The sequence below is a fragment of the Neolamprologus brichardi genome, chromosome 17, assembly GCF_056152115.1.
Source record: "Neolamprologus brichardi isolate AB-2024 chromosome 17, ASM5615211v1, whole genome shotgun sequence".
Lineage (NCBI taxonomy): Eukaryota > Metazoa > Chordata > Actinopteri > Cichliformes > Cichlidae > Neolamprologus > Neolamprologus brichardi.
This window is the reverse complement of record NC_142120.1, coordinates 31,739,132-31,759,749: the sequence shown is the minus strand read 5'-3', so window position 1 is coordinate 31,759,749 and position 20,618 is coordinate 31,739,132. Positions and strand designations below refer to the sequence as shown.

Genomic DNA, 20,618 nt, shown 5'->3' with positions numbered 1-20,618 from the left:
TCATAATAAATCACTAGTGATTTCTTCTTTGATTTGAATTGGCAGCTTAAAATCAACCAATTCAAAACATTTTTTTATTTCATATAGTGTTTAACCTGTCAGATGCAAGTGTCACTTCTCTTTGCTGATATCACAGACTGAATTATTGAGGATTTAGAAAAATAATAACAATGAAAAGAAAAGTAGTTAGTTAGTTATTTTTTTCTCCAAAATAAAATACATTTGATTACATAAATCGTCTAATATAAACTGTTACAGTTACCACCATGACCAAATCTGAGAGCATGGCGCCATCGCGTGTTCGAGTCTCGCAACTGCAGCCAGTATGAGGCGGTGTTTACTGTTGCTAGGTAACGCGCATACGTAGTTTAACGCCAGTGAAAGGCTTTCTGCTGACTATCCTACCCTAACTGTCGGCGTTTTTATTTTTCTCTCAACATGGCCGATAAAGATAAACTGAATTTGGTCCATCGGGACGCGATTCACGCCGAGCGGGTCCGGAAAGAGCAAAGACACCAGAAGCTCCACACGGAGTTCAGCATCAACCCCCACAGGAAATGTAAGTAAGCTAATCTCCCCTCTTGCTCCGTTTCTCCCTCACATCAAAAATATGATAAAAATAAGAACTATCACTTACTCAAAAGTGTGACTGGGCAGGGGGTTTTTCCTTCAAAGGGCTTTTGAATTTCACTGCGATTAGGGGACCAAATTCAGGGCCCCCAGCACTTTAGCAGTGCTTGCAAGCAAGGTTACACTATGATTCAGTGTTAGGAAGAGCCAGACACTGAAAAGCACGAGTGCTGTGCATTTCACGGCAGTTTGGTCCTCTCTTGTAGAGCTCTGTATAATTGTTGTACTGTATACCTCCTTTTCTTATGTGTGTGTGTGTGTGTGTGCTGTGTTACAGTGCATGTACTGCCAGACAAACCCATGTGTAGGAGAACGACAGAAGTGATTCCAGAGGACGGTAAAATTTCCATTGAGATCAAATATGAGAAATATTCTATCCATCTATTCCATTTATATAAATTTGTTTTTAAACAAGTTGGTTTTATAATTTGATTTTTTTGGCCTCCAGAGGATTTCATCAAGGCTTTCCGCAAGGCCCACGAAGTTCCTACCAAGAAGTATTCTATGCCACTCACTGAGAGCCAGGAGATAGGATGGATGTCGACTCCACTGGTGAGTAAAACTCTCTGTTAATGGACTTTGGAACAAACTGTAGCTTAAATGTGTGAAACATTAACACTAACAACCCCAACACTACTATGAAGACGTCATGAAACCCCGCTTGTGTAAACTTTGAAGAATCTGCCCCCCCATACTTTCTCAGTGTTTAGTCTGGTGTGGGAGATCAAACTCGAGTAGAAATGGCTGGGACACAGCTGGGATATTTAATGTGTTTAGTTTAATTTAATGTCTGCAGCAAATGGTGCGACACCCAAAAACATATTTCAGGGAAGAAGCCGCTGTCACAGCCTAATGTAAACGACAATTATTGGTGGAATAACTTGAAAATTGGGAACACCATTGTTAACATGTCCAAACATTCCTCTTTTAATTAGGGAAACACTTATTTTAAATTCCTGGGCTGACAATGATGCCTAGAATAACACAATACAGATATTTGTTTATCATTTATTCATGCCATTTTGATATTTGAAAATTGTTTTCCTTTTTTACAGTAAACAACACCAGTAGGCTGATGTAATCGCGCATCCACCTTAACTCTGTTGATTTATTTTCCACCAGGTCCCGGAGTCCCGCCAAGACACCAGATTCAATTTCTTCCGATTTATGACAGACGTCACCAAACACCATGAATTTGGCCAAAGAACACAAAATTAACCCCCCCCCTCCCTCCCCTCCGCCACACACACACACACACACACACACACACACACACACACACACACACACACACACACACACACACACACATAAAAGAGAGAGAATAGAAACTGAATGCCTACTGAAATGTATTTGTTCATCAAACAATCATGCGGGTGTCAGCACAGAAGCTGACCCTTCTTAGAGAAACACTTGGGGGGAACATTTGCACAGGTCTGTAACAAAACACACACGCCCATCACATGCTAATCATACTAATGAATGGAAAAGGGCAAAACTGACAGCTGCTCAATATTATAAAATGTCATGTAACATGGGAGAGAATCAACGAGTCAAAAAGCTGAGTGAGAAAAGTAAAACAGAACACACAAACCTCAGGAGAACACTGTGTCATTGAGAAGGTGGAGACACGGAGGTGTAATCACAGAGAGTGGATCTAAAACCACCTTAGGGTAGGGACAACTGCAGCCAGATGCAAATATCAGGGTATCTGCAGCAAATAACATTGTCCTTCTCAACCTTAGGAAAGTTCTGTATTTTGGAGCTGTGTGCAGTCCATTCTTGGCTTTACAGGCCCTTTGAATAGCTTCCCCAGCTGTGTGATCGGACTCAGTCCATCTGTGGTTTGAATATGATTAATATGGACCTCCATATCAATCCAGATGCATGTACGAAAGGTATATTGTACCAAAAAGTGTAGAAGAAGAGCTCATAGTCCCTTAAGGCAAATCCTGCCAAAAAGCAGAGTGCAAAGTCCAGTCTGCTGAGCAGCCTGCCAGTCTCTAAGAGCGATTCTTCATCTTCTTGCGCACAGACTTGCCTGGACGCTTCTGGAAGTCAAAGAGAAAGAAATTATTTGTTTTCTTATTTACTCATTTGAATAAAACAGTCAATAGATAACCATGTGTGTGAGAGACTCACATTTTGTTTTCCTCCTTTCCCCTTCTTCCCTCCCTTGCCGTGAGCTATTTTGGCACGGAAACCGGAAACATCGTTGTAGCTTTCCTTGGTGTTCCACTTCTTTCCACTCTTTTTGCCTCCAAAGCCAAACTTCTGGTCCTTGAATTTTCTCTTAGCGCTAGGCCTGTGGAAAAAATAAATAAGAGTTTCATTGTAAAAATGCCACAAATCAGAAGTGGGAGCAAAAAGACAAAAAAAGCAATGACTGCTGTGTGCACTGCTGATAAGTTCAAACTTACCCCTTTTTGTTCACTGCTTTCTTTGAGCCCTGAGAAGATTCTTTATTCATCTTCTGGTCACCTTCCAAGAATTCCAGTTTGTCGGTCATTCCTAGAAAGAGAAGATGTTGTTCACAGTGCTCAATAAGTGACGTGTCCAAATTGGTGTAGTGACAAAACAATAATAGAAATAAGGAAATAACGTCCATGCTACACTTGTAAACACCCACCTTTCTGGTATTTCTTTACAGCGGACATCATGGCCTTCTTCTCCTGCTGTCTCTTCTGGATCACTTCTATCTGGACCTGGCAAAAAATTCAAAATTAGAGTTAGTCTTTTAGCCATGTATAGTCGAAGTATCATACACATGTAACACTTACAGGTGTTAAGAAGAATTTCTGAACTCAGTCACCAACCTTTTTGCCAAACTTCCTTTGCTCGCGCAGTTTCTTGGCCTTTTCTGACCTCTCCATAATCATCTGCTTTGAGATCAGCTTTTTCCTGATCTGAACAGACCAACAAATGAAAAAGTATGTGAATTTAGGCCCGACAGAACAAAAGAACTAAACTCAGGTCCTGAACCAGTATGTGCAAAGAAATGTTAATTACTTTACTATATGGGTGAGAACTAATACTTAATTACAGTGATGTTGTTTCAGGTGTTATGGAATAAAAAGCAAACAGCTGATGCTTTGGCGGTTTAATGTAATGAAATACAGTTAGAGCTTTAAACATATTTGTCAAAACTGAACCTGCATCATCATATAGGAGACCAGGCTCACCTTCTGCATGTGCTGATCAGATTTGGCCATCTCTGCAAAGTAGTCTTCGGGCCTCTTGGTGGCTATGCTGTGCCTGTTTAGGAGCGGCAGTGCCTCGAGGACTGTAGCCTGAGCTTGACGGTAGCTGTAAATAATCAAAAAACACAAAGTAATTAGAATGGGCTCTTTGAAGCTGTGTTGTATTTTTCCAGCATGTTTTTTAGTCTTTTCTCTAAAACATTCAACACCGTATGCATGTTTGTAACTCTTTAGCTGAAAAAATTGACTTCTTTGTCTGACTCGTAACGAAACTATATTAGTGTGGTTACAAAATAAAAGGATATGTGATGCTTTTTAGCCTATCGTCCAATCTCTCTCTGCTTCCTTTTCTTTTTCTCTTACCACCAACCAGTTGCAGCAGATGGCTGCCCCTCCCCAATCCTGGTTCTGTCTTATGAGCAGGCACTATATAAATAAAACTGAGCTGAATTAACGGTCACTTACAAGAACATCTCCCTCTGGAAATCGTCATCAGCATCCAGTTCCCCAGCGGCTGGCGCTGAAGCTTTCTCTTCAGCTTGAGAAATGATATTTGCAGCTGGTAGGTTGGTCAGATCCAATCTCTCTACCCAGGGAAGATCTTTACGAAAATCAGCAAGACACTGTTTCAACCCCTCCTGTGTGACAACATAGGAGCAATAAAGGTACAACAATTAACAATATTATTCACTTTACAGGGAATTTCGAGAACTGTTCCATTGCTGCTTTAAAACTATTACAGTGGTATGGTTGTTTATAATACGTTGATCATCCCTGTGTAGCATAACTTGCTACTAACAGAAGATGTGAGATGCCACTCACCACATTGTTGACGAACGTTTTGGGTTTATCCACCAGGACGTTCATCCCAGGCTTCAACAACCCCGCTGCGAAGGCTTCTTGCAGCTGGGAAATGAAATGAAGATGAATAATATTAACTCTGACTTATCTAAACCACCACTTGCTACAGCAAGACTACACGGTCCTACTAAACGTGAATTTTCCTGTTATCTAAAAAGCGTGATTAGAAAAATAAAGATTCTGATACTGATAATAGTACCAGGTCTCTGTTTGTTTGATTAACTTTATAAACAGCAGGCACAGTGACGTTTAAAACCTTAATTCTTAACAGGAATGTGGTTAGCTAACGATGCTAGCATGTTAGGAAACTGACCTCATCGTCCGATAATTCACTGTTTTCCTCCTCTGAATCCTGACCGAGCAGCGCTTCCTCCTCTACGGACGCCATAGTCTTGCTGTCGATAACCATGAGATGACTATATGTGAACTATCAATGTTAAAACGTAAAACAATACGCCTCGGATATACAGTGCTCCTCACATGGACTATAAGGAGCCTTTCACGTGGAGCGGAAGTGACGCCTCTGAACGTCCTACCTATTCAGTTCGCCGGCGGATAAAAAGTGTAAAAATAATGGTTCCAACCCGGAAAAAATTCCAACGCAGAAAAAGTAAATAAATTAATAAAGTAAATAAATAAAGTAATAAAGTAAAGTAAATAAATTAGTAAAGAAGTCCAGACGCTTTTCTTTGCAAGCTCCTTTGACTACGATGACCTGGATGACTGAGAAACTTCACAGACATAAATAAATTAATAAAAAAAAAATACAGAAGTAAATAACGTTTAAGTCACACTACACTATACTATAACTCAATGTCCGATTCGCTCTTTGAAGAGCGGCGAAAATCACAAGTAAGTTATATTGCAAGTAAGTTTCTAATGAACGTTTGTCACGTATCATCTTATTTTATTTAAATCTCCGCTTTTCATATAGATAAAAATGTTGTTTTGAATTCCATTCCAGTCTTTAAATTAGATTTAACATATAAAATAAAATGCCTTGGGTGGTTTAGAAAACTAATGACTGTATAAAAATCTACGGTCATTGACGAAAACACGGTTCCGTTACGTCTAGTGTGTAATATCAAATAAGTCCTCTTAGAGGAGATGTTGTACACCCGTGCAGACTGGAAAGTACAGTGGATGGGTCGATATGAGAACTTTACAGTCTAACGTCAATTTAGAGATTCTACTTTAAATCTTTTCCTACTGTGTAAAGGAAGACTCAGGATTTTCACTTGCCACCTCATCAAGAAAGAAACTATCGACATTTCTTTCCCATTACTCAATTCCTGAGTCGATTTCTGTCACTTTGACATGGCACGACTGAGAAAAATGTCTGCATTTTGGCCCAATGTCACTGTCAATGGACATTTTGTCTGTGGGGAAAATCAGGACAGCCCAAAATATGGTGCTCTGAGTAAAGTTTGTTTCTGCATTCATTAGACATTCAAAAATAAATAAATTCTTTTATTGTTTATTTCCTGGGAGGTAGCCTCTATGTGTCTTTAACATACATATCTCTGCCTGTGATCCTTTCCTCTTTAATCATGCTACCCAAGGAACCTTTTCCTTAAACTCTCCAGTGGACATAAGACACATTTTGATCTGTACCCGAGAGAAACCAGTGGATGTGCAGTATGCAAAGGCCATCAGCATTGAAATGTCCAAAACCGAGGAGTACTTCCAATGGGAGTCACAATCATTCACTTTAATGTTAGCGAAGGACAGTTTGTATTCATCTTATGTGGTCACGTAGCAGTTGTAGAGTGAAGGGCTTGCAGTTAGAACCAGAGTGCGTATGTGCTGAATGCTAATGGTGTGCTTTGCCTATGACCATGGAAGTAAGTTGATCTTACTCAAAATGTCACTTGAAAGCGATTCATCTCAAGTGGTCAAGCAAGGACCTTAACCATACCAAGGGCAAGGCGAAGAGCTGACATGCTTTAAAGTGTGCATACTAAAAATAAAACTTAGTCTAAGAGATAATTTACCCTTTCGGGTGGTGAGAAGTAAAACACTCCTTAATGCAATTAATGGTTAGCGGTGTTATGTTTATGCTGCTTAACAGATATGGTTTCCTCTGGAGGACAAGGTAATTGCAAACCTTTATTATAGCCACATAGCAAAGAAACAGATAATCAATAATCACCCAGAAAGTAAAGCAGAATCAGACAGACGTATCTTTGCCTTTTTTCAATGTTTTATGTGGTGTCCAGGTTTCTCAGTGTGAATGTAACTTAAAGAAAAATATAAGACATAGCCTTATATTGAAACTCTTTTGTATGGTAATTACCTGGGTGGTTGCTGGTGTCCTAGCTTATGCAATGTGCATCAGAACTGCTAACTGAACAAAACAGCACATAGCATCTTTGATTTTTGCTTTCATACGCCATTCAAATAACTAAAAAACATCAAAAGATATTGAATCTGGAACGAATGCAGTATTTTAATATTTTGCCTATTTTATCCTAACTTTTTTTTCTCTTTACATCACACTGCTGCTCTTATCTATGTTACTGAAAGTTAAATTCATTATCTCTTTGAAGGTTGCTTTTGAGATTGACTAATAGTAACATGAACAGCTTTCTTCTTAATAAGCGTCTCGCTTTCATGACACCTGGACTACAAAAGTGATCCAACTTTACAGGCTTACTGACATTACTTTGATTTGTCAGGAAAGCTCAGAGTACTCTTGCAGAAATGTGTTATTTTTAATGAATAACAGTTGTAATAATTAGAACATACAGTCATGGTGAAATGACAGTACACCTTCTGGCAATTCAGTTAATAAAAGGTCACCTGGTCCTTACCCAGTCTTAAAATTAGGTAAATGCAACCTCAGATGGACAACAACACCTGATATATTACACTGAGCCAAAATGCAGAAGAAAACTAAGTATAGCAAATCATTTAATAGCTTGTTGAACTGTAACTTGAAGTTATAATTTCTGGATTAACTATATGTCTCTCACATTGTAACAAAGACATTTTGGCTCACCTGTATTACAAGGCTGCTTCAGTTCATTGAGGTTTGTGGGCATTTATGCACAGCTGTCTTTTGGTCCAGCTAGAGCAGGGGTGGCCAACTCCGGGCCTCGAGAGCCGGTGTCCTGCAGGTTTTAGATGTGTCCTTGATCCATCACAGCTGATATAATGGCTAAATTACCTCCTCAACATGTCTTGAAGTTCTCCAGAGGCCTGATAATGAACTAATCATTTGATTCAGGTGTGTTCACCCAGGGTCATATCTGAAACCTGCAGGACAGCGGCTCTCGAGGCCTGGAGTTGGCCACCCCTGAGCTAGAGCATTTCTCTCAGTTTGAGGTCTGGACTTTGGCTGGACCATTGCAACGCCTTGGTTCTTTTCTTTTTCAGTAATTCTGTTGTAGATTTGCTGCTGTGTTTGAGATTATTCTTCTGTTGCGTGACCCAAGCTTGAGCTGTCAGACAGATGACCTCACATGTGACTTTAGAATATTTTATTATGCAGAGAAGCTTGTGGTTGACTCAATGACTACAAGGTCTCCAGGGCCTGTTGCTGCAAACCAAGCCTAAATCTTCACCCTTCCACCACCGAGGTGTTTGTGCTGATATGCTGTGTTTGGCTTTCTTCTATCCAAACGCCACCTTTTTGGTCTCATCTATCCAAAATACATTGTTTTAGACGTTTTGTGGTTTGTTCAGACTTTGCAAACCTAAGCACTGCTGCCATGTTCTGTTTAGAGAGAAGAGCCACACTTGTGCCGTTTGCTGATTGTTCTACCATGAACTTTAACATTTAAGATGCTGACTGATGCTTGTAGAGTCTGAGATGTAGACTTTGGCTTTTTTTCAGGTTTTCTGAGCATTGCACAGTCTGACCTTGGGATGAATTTGCTGGCACATCCATTCCTGAAAAGATTGGTAGCTGTCATGAATGTGTCATGTTTTCCACTTGTGAATAATCTTTCTCACTGCAGAATGATAGACTTCAAATTGTTTGGAAATGGCCCCATAACCCTTTCCAGATTGATGGGGAGCAACAGTTGCTTCTTTAAGATTGTTGCTGATGTCTTTCCTCCTTGGCACTGTGCTAATTCACTTGAATACTTCAGGTCAGAAAACTGCCAAAGAGGTGGTCACGCTTTCTTATGACTTAAGTGCATTTGATTATCAGCACCTGTCTGCTACTTACTATCTTCATTCCCATGGAAGCAGTACTGGCAGACAGATTATATTTACTACACTGGAATTTAAAGAGAGTTTCCTTTATTTTTCTTACCATGATTGTAGATGTAATAATTAGCAATAACAAACTGATTTCTATGTACACTGATGATGAAGAACGATCTTTTCATGTCACTTTAGCATATTAATGAGACATTTATTTTGGTATTAAACCATGCAAATTTTGTTTATTTCACAGCTCAGCAGGTTAGAGGAGTTCCACTATCACTAATACCAGATGGGCAGGATACGAAGTAGACTGTGGACTTCTGTGCTGACAGCCGCTGTTCATTTGAGATGTCTTCGGCCTCTTTCAGTGTTTTATCCTCCTAGTCCTCAAAGCACAGGCTGTCTGAGCCCCCCTGAGAGTGACATTCGTTCTATTCTGATGGAAATCGATTTCTACGATTTGAACATCACCACCCTTAATTCTTCCATTCTCTGCATGGTCAGAGCCCTGCTCAGAGATAGCTTCAAAAGGAGAAAAAAAAAACATAATTTACATTTCTGTCATTGTAATCGCTTGAGCCAGACAGAAATCTTCATATCAGGGCAACAGACTGCTTCCTGACACCAGATTGAAAATAAGTTGGATTCACTCTGTCAAGCTCCTCTTTTGGAGTTATTCCTGGCTGCTGGAGGATTGGACAAAAAAACAATAATACAGTCACGAATGTCTGGGCCTAAGATGGGTGAGTGCTTTAGCTCCTACGGCTCTCAATCAGCCTAAGGAGATTTAGGGATGTGCAAGTAAACAATACTGGATGAATTACTGGGAAAAGTTTTTAGGTCATTTAGTCTTGATCTGTCCTTTCTTGAGTGGATATCCATTCCTTCTCCATCCATCAAAACATCTGTGAGATGACTGCTAAAGAACAGGCCTATACCCATGTATTACTTTAGCCACACAGTAGCCACATTCTGTTGTCTGTCAACCATGAGCAGCTAGCATGTGTGACCTCCAAGGAATGGGCTTACATCTATACTGTTGCCAGTGTTTTCAAGATCAAATATTATTAATACAAAGCTAAATTTGAGGATGATGCCATGGCTTATGCTGTGCTTTTTGTTGTGCCATACCCCCAATAAAGAAAACAGCAGCCTGTGGCATTTATGAAGTCCTATTTAGACACTACAGTGATCGCTAATATCAGTGCGTTCATATTTCCAGGCACAGTTTTTACCATGTTCACCAGATGCTTTTGCCCTCGCTTCCTGTGCCCCAGGCATTTTTGACTTTTGGAAGCTACATTCTGATTTGAGGTTACTTTCTCTAAAAATCTCTTTTATATTTATTGTTTGTTGTTGCTCATTTCTCATATTTTCTGTTTGCACTGTCTTCTCACCCTTACCATTTGAGACAAACAGCTCCCTGCCCTGTTGGAAGCTTCTTTCTGTGAAAATTGTGGGTTTTTCGTCTGACGCACCTTTGCCAACTACTTCCAAGATAACAAAATCTTGAGTTTCTCATAATGCACTTAGACACTGACCTTAAAATGCCTGGAGATGGTTGGTTGTGTATGGATTGAATTCAAATACCAAAAAGTACTGATTAGACAGATGAGAATTGTTTAGTTTTGTGGGTATTGGGACAAAAATGAAAGTAATGCACAACTACAGTATTGTCATGGTTATAATTCACCCTGAATGGAAGAGGCATGAGTAAAATTTTACATAACAATAATAATCCATGCAATTGCTTCTGAGGGATTTCCCTCAAAACCACAAATTTCAAAATCGCCTTTATTGAGAACCTGGATCACCATAGTCACCATCAGTCAAGGTTGCTCTTCCGGCCAGGATCAACACTCTGTTTCATGAAGTTGATCTGACAGTTACTGTTACTGGGAACTAAAAGCCAGAAATGTCACTCTAAGACAAAAATACTGGCTTCATTTTTGTAAACAACTTTAAGTTAGCTCTCGAGGCTAATGTATCGTTGATCCCCAACACTATCACACTGCAGTAGGATGTGTTTACTTCATCACATCAGCATTTATTTTGATTGTCATTCTCAGAAATAGCCAACAGCACTTTAGTTCATCTGTTTATTCTCTCATAGTTCATCTGCCTCCTTTTGCTCAATCTTTGGTCTGTTGTGGGTTACAAGAACAATACACAGTCGTGTGTAATTGATGCCGCTGCAGGCAGCTGTCCATGTGTTTTGTCTGCAAGGGAGAATAGACCAAAATGTACTAGTGAAGAGGAGGCACACTGTGTGCCAAGCATGAATAAATACATTTTAGCTTGTACTCAATGAACTTTGTAAATTTGCAGTTCAAAAGGTCGTGTTGCATCCATCCATTCACTTCTGTATATGGAAGTGAATGGATGGATCACATCAGAATGGATCCTACTCCAACTGTCATAAGGCAACACCAGGTCAGGGCTGACACAGAGAGACAGACAGACGTTCATATGGGCCACCAAATAACCTAACATGCATGTCTTCAGACACTGGAAGGAAGCCAGAGCAATTAAAGAAAAAAACACACAGACAATAGAAGAGCATACATCCAGAAAATGCCCCAACCAGTCAGTGGATTCAAACGCAGGACCTTCTTGCTATGAAGCAGCCGTGCTAACCACTGCACCACCGTGCCAACCTTTAAGAAAAGGTTTCACAGAAATTCTTTATTTGTGTTCTACTTACTAGATTTCTTTTAGGGTTTTCTGTCACATCTCATGTCATCAGTTCATGAGGAAGGCATGATTGCCACCATACAATGTAATTACATGGCGATAATAGAGAGCAGATGTTTCCAGAGGAAATCTTAGTGAGAAAGCTTTTGGCAAACTAGCAAAAAAGGAAAGGAAAGAGAGGAAATGGCTAGAATTGGAAATGACGAGGCCAGAAAGCAAGAGATTTCAGAAAGGTCTCCGACCCTGAGTTCCGACCTTGACTTTTGTCTAAAATGCTGACTGCTGACACTGTCCAACCCAGCCATTAAGTCAGCAGACATTTTGCTTCTGACGGAGGAAGCACAAAGTCCATTTGTGCGCATTAGTGGGGCACTGACTGACAGACACTCATGTGGTCCAAAAAGTAACCACTGGCCAGGTGACAAAGTGCTTTGTAATTCAGCCTATACTGTAGATCCTCAGGTGGTCATTAAGTGCCTGCAGAAACCTTGGTCACTAAGTGTTACAGTGAAAGCAAGTAGTCCGTGTTGGGCAGAAAAATCCACTCATGGCTTATACCCTTAAGAGTGAATGCTGGTCGCTTCCCAGTGAGTTGTTATATTCCAGCTTTTTCTGGCCCAAGCTCAGTTTGCTGGAGAGAATCAGGCTGAATAACACTAAGTGGTAAGGATAGGAACGAGACAAGATAAATCACTATAACGGGGAATTACAGTAGAGAGAAACAGCAGTTCATGCATATGTTTATTCACATTATCTAGATGATAATACCCACCCTTTGATGCAGATTCACTGGCAGAATTTGCTTTGTCAAATATCAGTTGTGAGGCTACATTCAAGATGGAAAATCACTGGTTAAATAAAAAAGAAGTAGAAACAGTACATTTTGTGGTTTTTTTCCTCTGTTTATACTGTGAAAAATAAAGGCCTTTTTTGTTGGTGGTGTTTTATTTTAAGGAAGAACAGCTTATAATACCCCAGAGTTCTAGCTTACAGCAGACTGCTGCAAAACAAATGGGAAGGGGAATTTTGATGTCCACAGGTTATCTGTGTCATATCTTCTGTCTTCATTGTGCTCTGGGTTTGTTCGAATATTCTGTATGGGTACAACTGTTTTTGAGAAGGAGCGCTTCGTGGATTCACATTGTTTCTGTCTGAGGTGCTCTTTGGAAGCGATATACACAGGCTAAAACAAAACTGTCAGAAAACTGACAGTCATGTTTAAAATTGCTTTATTGTCATGGCATTTTTTAACCTGAAAAAAAAATTGCTAATGGCTATTTTGGTTTCATTTGGTAAGCTATATATATGAAGCACCCTTATATTCCTATTCATAAAAGAAGTGTACATGCCTTCAGAAGCTCTCAATTTACCGGTCGATCTATGTCCCTACCCTCACCTATGGTCACGAGCTGTGGGTAGTGACCGAAAGAACGAGACCGCAAATACAAGCGGCGGAAATGGGTTTCCTCCGAAGGGTGGCTGGCCTCTCCCTTAGAGATAGGGTGAGAAGTTTGGCCCTTCGGGAGGGGCTCAGAGTAGAGCCGCTGCTCCTCCACATCAAAAGGAGCCAGTTTAGGTGGTTCGGGCATCTGACAAGGATGCCCCCTGGGTGCCTCCTGGGCGAGGTTTTCTGGGCACGTCCCACTGGGAGGAGGCTCCGGGGCAGACCCAGGACACGCTGGAGAGATTATATCTCTCGGCTGGCCTCGGATAAGCTGGGGGAGGTGGCTGGGAAGAGGGGGGTCCTGGGCTTCTCTGCTTGGGCTGCTTCCCCCGCAACCCGGCCCTGGATAAGCGGAAGAAAATGGATGAATGGATGGATGGACATGCCTTCAGTTATGCCTTCTGCAACCTTTACTCGAAAGGACTGAGCAAACTAAAAGGTTTATGATTACCAGAGACACTGGTTGTTAATTTTTCACCTGGTTGGTCACATTTTCTTTTCTAAATTGCATTTATTTTGGAGAAAAAACAGCAGACTTTGGTTCTTTAGTCTTCAATATGTCTTGTGTGGGGTTCTGGGTACATTCTCATTCTGCACACATGGTGTAGTCTTCTGAAGTTGGGCGAGATAAGATCTCTTTTAAATCAATAATGGAAATTTAACAGAAGACAATAGTGATGAAAGCTGACCAACAGCAGTGAGTTGCATGCAGTAGTAGCTCCCAGTGGCCCCTAGTGGTTGAAATACTTATTACATCTCTGGTTGTGAGAGAGTTGTGAACTCTCTCACAACTCTCTTATGTGATTTGTCACCTCCAAGCTCTCGCCTGGAGGAGACAAATCACATGTGAACAACCAAGTGACATAATTGTGTCTTAGCATCTGTTTTTGTAAAGCAGAGTAGACCAGCAACAATTAAAAAAAATATTCGCCTCTTAATAAACAAACAAAATGTTTCAGTTCATAAGCATGCCAAATTCCTAGAATCTTGCATTCTCAGTGGCACTATTGTTTCCTTAATGCATCCACCATACACGCATTCTGTTGCTTTAAATGAGCTATAATATACCCATACAGAGTGAGAAACAGGCTCCACAAGGCTGCATGGTTTGCTTTCATGGGAGTGTTTCACTTTCCATCCAATTAGTGAGCTATTCCCCCACATGGCCAGGTGTTCTACTGCCCATCCGAGCCATTTTATCTATCACTACCTCTCTGTGATTCCCCCCCCCCCCCCCCCCCCCCCCCCACCACCCCCCAACCGTTGCTCCTATCAACGACTTTCTTCTTCTCTAAATGAAGTGAAAATTGCATACTTACTATTCAGCATCCTGGTGAATCACTGAATCAGGACACACACGCACATGCACACAAAATACATAAATACTGTGTGAAATAACCCACTCTCTCTTCCTGAACTGTGAGCTAGCTCTCCTACTGTATTCTTCTTGGATTTTGTCACTGCTTCTCTTGTTTCTTTACCATTCCCTGCAGCCAAATATTCTTTGGTAATTCTTTAGCGTCCTTGAATTACAAGACTGGGATGATTGGCCTATTAATCAGTTATGTGATCAGCGATACTACAATCCTCTCCAGTTTTGTTTTTGTATAACAGACAATTATCTTCCTTTGATTGCTTGTGGCCTGAAAAAAGCAGATGCCAATCAAAACGATCATGAGACACTTAACCAAATGGTTGTAGTCAAAAATGAGTAGAAAGTTATCTAGCTGAATACATCAAGTTTCCCAACATTTGTTGTTTTTTTATCATCAAATATTTCAGCCTATTCAAAAGAAATCCTCATACCTGATTTAAGTTCATTTAATATCTGCTCACCCTGGAAAAAGATTCCACAATATAAAACACAAATGAACAAAACGATCAGCGCATTATGAACTCGTCATGGACCTGCATCACTGATTTCACTGTCACAGAATCATGGACAGTGAAATTAGTGATGCACGGTGCAATTGATCAGACGTGGGCCATAGAAGCGGAGCCAGAAACGTGCTGTGTGTGTGTGAGTGAGCTGATATTTCACCTTTACTTTGCTAAACCTCTATGCTAAAATGAAGACATGCAGCAATCAGCCTGATTAGAGGGTTTGTTGTTGTTGCTCTTGCTGTTGTTTGCACCACAGGTAAGACACACCAAACACAGCAGTCTCTGAAACCTTGGTGTATTTGTCACGGGGCTATTATGGGTGTGCAAAGAAGCTGAGGTGGCTGCTGAAGTATGGCAATAGAAGTTTAATCACCCCTATTCTTTGTGCTGAGTTTGGAGATTTGATCTGAAGAGGTCTCCTGGTGGACTCTAATCAAACATTTAGAGGGACCTTCCTCCCTTCCTTGTTTGCTTTCCTCTTTCCCTGCCTCCTCCTCCTTCTCTCCCTCCTTCTCTCATCACTGTGTTCCTCCTCTGTCGTGACACTGATTAGAAGCGAAGAGACAAATTAATCGGGGAGCACCAGGTTGCCAGCTTTCTCTGACGGAGAACATCCACAGAATTTTTAGGGGAAATGCAACGTCAACTTCCATCAGTGCTAAAGGGGCAGGGTGTGTGTGTGTGCGTGTGTGTTTGTGTGTGTGTGTGTGTGTGTGTGTGAGCAAGAGTATGGAAGCAGCGCGGGGCCCATGCATAATCACCTTATTATATCCCTGTGAATGGAATAGTGAATTGATCTGATTAGAGGTTGGATGAGAAGAGAAGGCAAGAGGAGAGGCCTGGCATGCAGAGCAGCTCGTGCTGAAAGATGGGGAATAAGGAGAGGAGGAAGGGAAGGGAGGAAAAGAACAGGATAAAGGAGGAGGAGGAAGACAAAACTGCAGAAGGGTGGGAGAAGAAAATGGAGGTTTAAAGATGTTGAGGGTGGAAAAGAAATTAGGGAAATCAGAAACAAAGACAAAAGCGAAAAGGGGTGAGGAGGGAATACTAACACTGAAGCCAATAAAACTGTCTGACCAAAAAAAAAATAAAAAATCAAACCAAAGGGCCATTTAACACGCTGAAGCTGTTGACTGAATAACTTGCTCGGCAGATGGTTTTATTAGAAAATTTAGTTTTCATGAACACTTGGGTGTTTCCAGGGTCATCAATGGAGTTTGGCACTCATTGGGAAAGGGCATAAAGAGACAGTTCTTCTGGGGAACGTCTGTAGTTCACCTCGTAGGGCATGCATCCCACATAAACCTAATGAACTGTGCCAAAGCAAGTGCTCTCTGCCTAATTTAGAAATTAAATGCACTTAATAAACCCTTTTTTTTAAAAAAGTTTATTTAGCTTTAATGATGGTTCTGAGAGTTCATAGGAAGCCACACTGGTCCAAATGCAGCAAAAAAAAAAAAAGAGGCTCAAACTACCGCAATGTTTCACAGATAGAAAAAGCCTATGAGCTAGTACTTTAAAGTTTCCTTTGAATAGAAAAACTGTTTCAGTAACCCTCTGGCTTTAGCAAACTGCAGATGGACAGCAGCTTTCTTATTGGAGAGTGGTGGCTTTCTCCCCGCAGCCCTGATATGCATGCCATGTTTCAGGGCCGTGCAGAGACGTTTAAAAGGGCGGGTGCTCAAAGTTAAAAAGGGGCACATTGAACCAGGCTGATTAACAACAACACACATTCATCAAGAATCTAATATGGGATCGCATCATACTACATCACTGTTGTGAGGTGGCGACAAGGCAAAGCAAACGTAGCCGATGTTTTACCTGATGGGTACAATGTTGATGTTGAGGGGTTTCTGCTGCTCCTGCTGCTGATAGTGCTGGGGGGCAGGGCTGTGTTGATCTGAGACTGTAGACATTAAAAAGTCCATAGGAGAGATGGTAGCTGATTAAACAAGTATCATGAGATAATAACAAAATGCAAAGATTGGTGACAGCGCTTGGAACCATAAGGCAACAAAAAACTGTGAGAAATAAACTCGGCTCTGCCTGTGAATCACTCTTTGCTTCTCTTCTTCTTTCCATCCCATCATTTCATATATCACTCTCCACTTGCTGTCTATCTGAGAACAAGGCACAACTTGCTATTGCAATAAACTATAATCTAATTATCCACACCTAACAACTCTTGCACTTAATCTATAATAAAATGATGACAGAAAAATGTTATAGCACTGCCTTTAGTAGCCTCACACAGCTCTACTGTTCCCTCCTCATGTACTTACCAGGCATGTCTGGACAATGTTATATCATGAGTATTAATTTAAAAAAATCCATATACATAAAACAAACACATGCACGCACACACAGTGACATTTTAGACCTTCTTCAGAATACTGTATATACTATGGGCATCGTGGTGCTGATCCAGAATCCTTACATTATTATTTATTACTAGAGCTACAATAATAAAGCAATGAGGAGGGGGAAGTAATAAATATGAAATAATGTATTTATGATGATTCCATTTGTTTCACTATCCACTCTGTGCAGGGCAAAGCTTATTACATTTTTAAACTGTAGAGATACAATAATTTTACTGCTGTAAAAACCAAATTTTGTCTTATTTAAAATATAAATCTAATATAATCTGCTTCTTAAAGTATGTTCTTTAAAATACAGCGTGTTTTTTTAAAATATTATAATAATGCATAATTATGTGGACATGCTTATTAGATCGTTTTTTAGTGAAATATAATCCCCCCAGAAAGGCAGGAAATGCTCTGTAACTTACTTTAAAACTAGATATGTTCACTAAGACGGTGGACAGAGCTACAGACCTATGACAGCCTTACCCAGTGAGCTAGCAGCTATGACCAGCACTACATGTGCAGTTAATAAAAGGACAGGTAATGTTTGTCACGCTGTTGCACAGACAGCACGCTCATTTGTTTCAGTTCATCAAATTGCAACAAGACAACTTACCAACGTGTACGTAATAAGCCAATACTCCTGTGTGCTATACACTACAGTTTACGCTGTACACCTACTTACTGGTTTTGTCGCATCAGTCTGTATGGAAGAAATATAGTAAGTCTGTGTCTCTGAGTTAACTTGTGTTTCTCCTACAGCTCCGGACTGCAAAAAATGCGCGTGCTCTTTATGAGCTCGTTCCCGGCTCGTAACCAGCGCGTTCTGCCGTCAAGGGCGATCATTGGTTAAATGTGATCATGTGACTGATGCAAGCCAGATCCTTTTATTTAACAAAACTGTGATTAATAGTTAAATATTATTGTTGAGGGGCACAGACAGGACTCCGCACGCCCACACACATAAAAATAAATAAGAAAAATTTAAAAGTTGCCTCAACAAAAGGGCACTTTGGGCACCCATCAGGAAAGGGGCGGGTGCTCAAGCCCCTCTAGCCCCCCCCCCCCCCCCTCTGCACGTGCCTGCCATGTTTTCTCCTGATGGTGGAGTCATGAACATGAACATCATGGCTCAGTCACACTCCACTTAAAATAGGACAGCATCTTTCTTATGACTAGGAAAAATCAGTAGCCTTGTGATTGCACTGGAATTGCATTTCTCACAAGAGGTGCTGCACGAGTGTGCAACACTCGGGTGTTACACAGTCAGATAGATTGAAGAAGGTCTGCAAATAATTGCAGTCTAATTTATAAATGCAGGCAGATTGCCAACACATTGCTGTTAGTCAGAGTCTAGCTGGTCACTGCCAGTGTTGGGAAGGTTACTTTTAAAATGTATTCCATTACAGAATACAGAATACATGCCCCAAAATGTATTCTGTAAAGTATTCTGTTACGTTACTCAATGAGAGTAACGTATTCTGAATACTTTGGATTACTTAATATATTATCATGCTGTTTACAACTACGTGAATGTACTATTGCTGTGATTTATTACTGTTACTGAAGGTCCGCGGCTCCGAACAGTAGTAAAGGGACCTCTGACTAATACGGCCGGTTCGTGTTGGGCTCCTAGCCGAAAACTAGCTTTACTTTGTTGTCTAGGTCAACTTTGCTAGCGAGAAACAGAGAGAGGCGTTGAAAGGCTGCTCCAAAGGAACTTATTGTTTTTGGAGGAAAACACGAACACGGTGTACAGTCGAGTCTTAATAGCTTACTTACAACTGGGCTCATCAGGCACTCTTCTTGGCTGCAGTGGTTATTATTATATTTACATGCTTCCAGCTCCCGTTTTTGCTCGATGACAACTCGTACTTTTCCTTTTTCTCCCTCCCTCGCTCACAGACACATAACGGGTATGGCAGTCCATTCTCCCTGCAGCACGGACTACACTGCCTATGATGCTACATTCTTTAGGGCTGTGCCTGTAGCATTCTGCCTATTAGCTTAGCACAACAACAACAAAACGGCCTCTCTCACCCAGGAAACACGCAGAGAGAGAGCATCGCCCTGTAACCATGGCAACCGTAACGCTGCCACCTGGAACAACAGAACGTAGCTGTCAAACAAAACCCAAACAGTCCTGACCCCCACCATATGAAACAGGGAAGTACCGCCATGTAATCCATTTATTTCAACAAAGTAACTGTATTCTAAATACCACCTTTTTAAACGGTAACTATAACGGAATACAGTTACTCATATTTTGTATTTTAAATACGTAACGGCGGAAATGTATTCCGTTACTCCCCAACACTGGTCACTGGTTTGTGACACATCTCTTTGCAATGCATTCTTGACTCAACAACTGGTTGTATTATAGATATATAAGTAAATAAAGTTTATTTTTGAAGTGCTTTTAAGAGACAAGGAGTCACAAAGCGCTGTACGCATAAAGTTCATATTTATTTTACTCTAGCCATAAAAACATACAATAAGACACAAAATAAATAAATAATAATTCAAAACAAATTCTGAACAGAAAGCCTATTTAAACTTTTTAGCAGCTTTTTAAAAGAATCCACAGAGTCAACTAAACGTAACTCCGGTGTTAGACTCCTCCACAGCCTTGGTGCCACAGACTAAAAGGCTCTGACTAACAAATTCTGAGAGTGTGAACAAAGACAGCCATCAGCAGTGTATTGTGTAGGAAGCATACATTCCAATATCAAAGCGAGATCTTATATAGAAGAGCAGCAAAGGTACTTTGCAGTTAAATTGCTGTCCTGTAGCAACTATGCCACTATTTGTTGAAGAATCGTTGATTTTATTTTCCAAAACTTTGAGGTTTTGACTAGACTCTGAATGTAACCGGTTAATGTGAATTTCTGTCTATTGTGAATGTCTTCATAGAGAGGAGCAGATGGATAAAGGACAGCAGTGGCAATGTTGGCTGATTTATCACCATTAATGACTGTAATGTCACAAACAGATTGCATGTAATTGCCAGTTTGACCACATTCAATTGCAAACTGCTGTTTTATCGCCATCTTGATGCACCAAAGTCGCTTTAAAGGTGGCGACTGACTCTGACATATGGGATCATTTTGGTCATGCCGCATCCTTCAACTGCTCTTCTCCTTACTGTGACTCTAGCATTAGGCAACTCTTCAGAGATAGTTCCTTACCCACTGAGCATCAACTCTTTTCACTGAAGAACATAGGAATATAATTTGTTTATGCCACAACTGAGTTCTGCAAATATGCGTTATGAAGATCGGGTTTTGATATAGATCACTTCTTTAAATTAAAACACTTACACCTGATTAAGCACCTGATTCTAGGGTCACCTACAAACTTACTGCTAATCCTAGAGGTGCA

The 20,618-nt window shown here is 40.7% G+C and overlaps 3 protein-coding genes across 3 annotated transcripts; 1 reads left to right on the top strand and 2 right to left on the bottom strand.

Moving 5' to 3' along the window:
• The first annotated feature begins 341 nt into the window (after positions 1–341).
• cfap144 (cilia and flagella associated protein 144) lies at positions 342–2,751 on the top strand. Its single transcript, XM_006804006.2, has 4 exons — positions 342–559; positions 908–967; positions 1,079–1,182; positions 1,753–2,751. The coding sequence occupies exons 1-4, from the start codon at positions 439–441 to the stop codon at positions 1,846–1,848; spliced, it is 381 nt and encodes a 126-aa protein (XP_006804069.1). The 5' UTR covers positions 342–438; the 3' UTR covers positions 1,849–2,751.
• On the bottom strand, positions 1,963–5,209 carry ebna1bp2 (EBNA1 binding protein 2). The gene is made up of 9 exons (XM_006804005.3): positions 5,005–5,209; positions 4,653–4,736; positions 4,296–4,468; positions 3,813–3,936; positions 3,447–3,536; positions 3,260–3,335; positions 3,051–3,141; positions 2,773–2,935; positions 1,963–2,681 (listed from the first exon to the last, which is right to left on the bottom strand). Exons 1-9 carry the CDS (start codon positions 5,098–5,100, stop codon positions 2,634–2,636), a joined length of 945 nt encoding a protein of 314 aa, XP_006804068.1. The 5' UTR covers positions 5,101–5,209; the 3' UTR covers positions 1,963–2,633.
• Positions 5,210–11,930: 6,721 nt separating this feature from the next.
• On the bottom strand, positions 11,931–20,352 carry LOC148097987 (uncharacterized). Its single transcript, XM_087830412.1, has 4 exons — positions 20,326–20,352; positions 17,923–18,063; positions 16,693–16,777; positions 11,931–13,329 (listed from the first exon to the last, which is right to left on the bottom strand). The coding sequence occupies exons 1-4, from the start codon at positions 20,350–20,352 to the stop codon at positions 12,905–12,907; spliced, it is 678 nt and encodes a 225-aa protein (XP_087686538.1). The 3' UTR covers positions 11,931–12,904.
• Positions 20,353–20,618: the final 266 nt, after the last annotated feature.